The 4,268-nt window shown below is 45.0% G+C and overlaps 1 protein-coding gene across 1 annotated transcript; it reads right to left on the bottom strand.

The window, feature by feature from the left end:
* Nucleotides 1-2,635: 2,635 nt before the first annotated feature.
* On the bottom strand, nt 2,636-3,235 carry LOC108775752 (uncharacterized protein K02A2.6-like). Its single transcript, XM_018542207.1, has one exon. The coding sequence runs from the start codon at nt 3,233-3,235 to the stop codon at nt 2,636-2,638; it is 600 nt and encodes a 199-aa protein (XP_018397709.1).
* Between the last annotated feature and the right edge of the window lie 1,033 nt (nt 3,236-4,268).

Here is a 4,268-nt window from a genome sequence, read left to right as displayed (position 1 = left end):
GGATGCATTCAATTCAGATGTAGTAACCTCATTTATTTCTAAGCAGTTGCTAACTAGCAAGCCTACCTGTCGAACTGTATTCCGACTCGAAAGTAGGCGTGGTTTCTGAGTATTGCACACACCATGTTATCCTTCCACCATGCCACCGAGTACTTAGTAAGAAGGTCTTGAATCGTTAAAATATATGAATGTCCTTTCTCTGACGTGGGGAGAGGTCCCATAATGTCCATTGAAATTTTATCGAACCCTGCATCGGGGGTATCGGTTAGTATCATCGGTTGTTTTACTTTCCTCCGTACTAATTTCTTTAGTTGGCAGTTTCTACAAGCTTGAATGTACAGTTGGATGCCTTTTTTCATTCTTGGCCAATAGTAATTATTTTGAATACGTTTATAGGTTTACTTATGCCTTTATGTCCACTGATGGCTGACGAATGATTCTCTTGTATAATATTATCACGTTCGTCAGGCGTGGGCGTCCGTATTAAGTTTTCGGTGGTATCTCCTAATATATTCTTAATTCTATCATGAGTGTATTCCCCCACGGCACACACGTCGTCGATATTACCTTTGCTCAAAGAGAAAGACTCGAGACCTAGCTTTGTCACTACATCTAATAAAGAGTAAATTGCTTCTTCAATGGTTTCTCATTCGGTTAGTTTCGATACACGATTTTTAATATAGTTAGCGTTATTATTTTTCGTCGCTTATACGGATGTGATCGCGCGCGAGCTAAGGTAGTATCCCTGACGTTCGTTAATAAGCCGTGTCGGCTAACAATAAGTAATATCTCTTGTGAATTTTACGTTTTAAACTTTTGTCGGAATAACGTTTTCAAAATTACGGAATAATCTATCATGAGTCTGAAAAATGTAAAAATACTTTTGCATTTTCTAATTTTATTAACACATGTCAATATATTCAAAGTCAGTTTCATGCACACACCCACAAATCTGACGATATTTATGTAAAAAGCCTAAGTTGTCATGGTAAGTATTTATAGTAACACATATATGTATTCAGAGATAATACAATATTTAAATAATTTTTCCTAATCGACAGATCATGAAGACTGAGAAATCCTTGCTCTAACGCGAACGCGAGTGAACGCACGGGGATTTCTCTCGTTAAAATAATCGAAAATGTCTTACACTAATGTTCTGTTCGTCACACATTCACTCCACGATGTTGTGTTTACCACGACTCTTTTCATGCACTTTTCCGCGCGGTTCGTAAGTCCTCGACTATGTTCGGAGACAGTGCCGTAGCGCGCTGTCCTATCTCCACACTCCTCCCTGCTGAATCCTCTAGTCGTGTCCGAAGCGCTGAGGTGGAACACCAGCATTGATTCTAGATGATCGGCGCGGTCCTAGTTCAGCGAGCTGAACAATGTTTTCCATGCTTTCATCTTGGGCACTTTCGTACGAGGTGTCGGCATCATCGGAGTCCACATGAGCTGCTGCCTGTGGATGTTCGCGCTCAGGCCGAGGGATGATAATTGGCTCGATGTCGGTGTCTGAGATGTCGTTGATGCCAAATGCGTCAATGATTTCGTTTGGTGTGTGACGCAATTCGTCCGTCTCCAAGTTTGATCGTGTAGTTGACGGTGCCTAGACGGTTGATGATTATCGCTGGCGTCCATTGCCAATCTGTGTTGGTTTTGTGTAGCTGGTAGTAGACACTTTCACCGATTACAAATTCCTTCCAGCGCGCTCCGTGAGCTCGGTCGAACTGACGGGCCAGCATTGTGTCACGCTGAGAGGACAGTTGCTCTTGAGGGTGGAGCAAGTCGAGGCGAGTCTTCATGGTGCGGCCATTCAATAACTCGGACGGGGACTGAGGGTGCGATTACATGGAGCGCGGTTCTCGGTTCTCTAGCTGCCTAGTTAGTTAACCGCGTACCGCGTACCGCCTATTCCTTTTCCCTGATATTACATGGAGCGCGGTTTGCTGCACGGGCTAGTGACAAACTCACATTAGTATGTGTTGGGTAAACGGCGAATGAGACGCCACGGGCATGTGCCCGTCACACGTGCCACCGGGTAATCCGTCAGTAGCGATGTGGTCGAGAAAAGTAATTGACTTCCTCTTATTTCACATTAAATTTATTGCCGTTCACTGGGATACAAAACTGTGTTGGAGCAAAAGAAATCACACGTCGAATGCTCTCGAAAAACTTCGTTGTTGTCTTAACGGAAAACGGACTTGTACTCCCTCTGTACGTACACGAGAGCTCTGTACGCCCTCTCTAATAATGCATGTTGCGCCGAAAGCAACTAGACATGCGATCATGACGCGAGACCGTGCATGCCGCGAATACAATCCTGCGCGGACGGTGAATAATACATAGCTTATGTCTTAAACTATGAAAACGTAAATGAAACAATGAAAGTTTGACTAATTATTATACAGTATGAATTTTTTAAAATATATTAACTTATTTTTATGTACACTTTATCGATACTCTTATTTTTTAAATAGATTTACTTAATAATTGCGTTTAAATCAATTAATTCCATTAAAAAGTGCATAGCAACGTATAGTAATGTGAGTTTATTACTAGCCCGTGCCGCAAACCGCGCTCCATGTAATATCAGGGAAAAGAAATAGGCGGTACGCGGAACGTGGTTAACTAACTAGGCAGCTAGAGAACCGCGTACCGCCCTCCATGTAATCGCACCCTTATTGTCGAGCTTGTAAGACGGTGTGAAGCGGTAGGTAGTGAGGAACTCTCGAAGCTTCTGGTCGGCGTTTCCAGTTGCCTTTTCCAGTCCATTCTTGAGGATGTCGACGAAGCGCTTAGCCCTGTCATTCGACTGAGGGTAGTAGGGCGCTGTTAGAATATGTTCAACGCCTGATTGTTCACAGAAGGTTTTGAATTCCTGTGCGGTGGACTGAGGTCCGTTGTCCGTGACGAGCGTGTCGCAGAGACCGTGCCGAGCAAATGTCTCTCTGAGCATTTCGATGGTCTTGACAGATGTCATTGAGGAGGACTTGAAGACCTCTGGCCAGTTGCTAAAGGCATTAACGATAACCAGGTAATAAGCCCCATTGACGGGACCTGCGTAGTCGGAATGGATGCGAGACCATGGTTTCGTTGGAATTGGCCATGGTTGTAGCGAGCATTTTATGGGCGACCTAGCATTTGTTGCGCAAGCTTCGCACGCCTTGACGGTACATTCGATGTCAGCAGTGATTCCGGGCCAGAAGACTTTGCTGCGAGCAAGGAGCTTCATACGGGTGCAGACTGGTACTGGGTGACCAAAGTGGAGTTCCTCAAGGATCTGTTTACGGAACTGAGATGGAACAACGACACGATCGCCCTGTAAAAGACAATTCTAGCTGACAGTTAATCCTTCGCATTGATCGAAGAAAGCAGCAACTTCGGGATTCCGGATCTGGTTGCGCTTCTGTGGTCATGAGGTATTGGTAAATTCAATGACCTTCTTGAGTGTTGCGCAACGCTGTGTGGCCCCTGGATATCGGTGAATTTGACCGGGAGTAATTTTGCGGCATCGATTGCAAAGCACTGCTCTTCCTCCTCCCCCTCTTGAATTGTTGCGATGACGATTTCTTCGTTTTCTCGTGGATGTTTGACAATGAGGCGAGAAACGACGTCGGCGTATCCAAAACTTCCGGTATTGACGTATTTAATATTGAAATCGTAGGCGAGTAAGGTCAGAGCATAACGTTGGAGGCGGCTTGCAGTGTAAGCCGGGATGCCCTGTTTAGAGCCGAAAATCGTGAGGAGAGGCTTATGGTCGGTGTGGAGCTCGAATTTGCGACCATAGATATACTTGTGAAAATGTTTAACAGCGAACACAAGAGCGGTGGCTTACCGTTGAATCTGCGAGTAGTTCTTTTCAGCTGCTGTGAAGGTTGATGAGACGTACATGATTGGATGCAGTGTTCCGTATGGAAATTCGTGCAAAATGACTCCTCCTTTGCCGTAGCATGAAGCGTCGGCTGCGACTACGATTTTCTTGACAGGATCGTAATGAGTGAGGACTAGATCTAATGCTAGGATTTCCTTGAGTTTGTCGAAGGCATCCTGATGCTTTTGTTGCCACTCGAATTTAGCGCCTTTGAGAGTGAGCTCATCGAGGGACATACGAAGATCTTTAATGTTTTTAACAAATTTTCCATAATAGTTGGCTGTCCCGAGGAACGAACGGAGCTGATGAATATCACGCGGTGCTGGAATGGTTTGAATGGCTTGGATCTTCTCGGGATCTGGCTTGACGCCTTGTGCGTCGATAATGTGTCCGC

This window comes from Cyphomyrmex costatus, unplaced genomic scaffold (genome assembly GCF_001594065.2).
Source record: "Cyphomyrmex costatus isolate MS0001 unplaced genomic scaffold, Ccosl1.0 scaffold31, whole genome shotgun sequence".
NCBI lineage: Eukaryota > Metazoa > Arthropoda > Insecta > Hymenoptera > Formicidae > Cyphomyrmex > Cyphomyrmex costatus.
This window is presented reverse-complemented; position numbering and strand designations above follow the sequence as displayed.

What these genes read in the sequence shown, in the direction of transcription:
- LOC108775752 (XM_018542207.1), bottom strand. Translation starts at nt 3,235, where the DNA reads ATGAAGCTCCTTGCTCGCAGCAAAGTCTTCTGGCCCGGAATCACTGCT.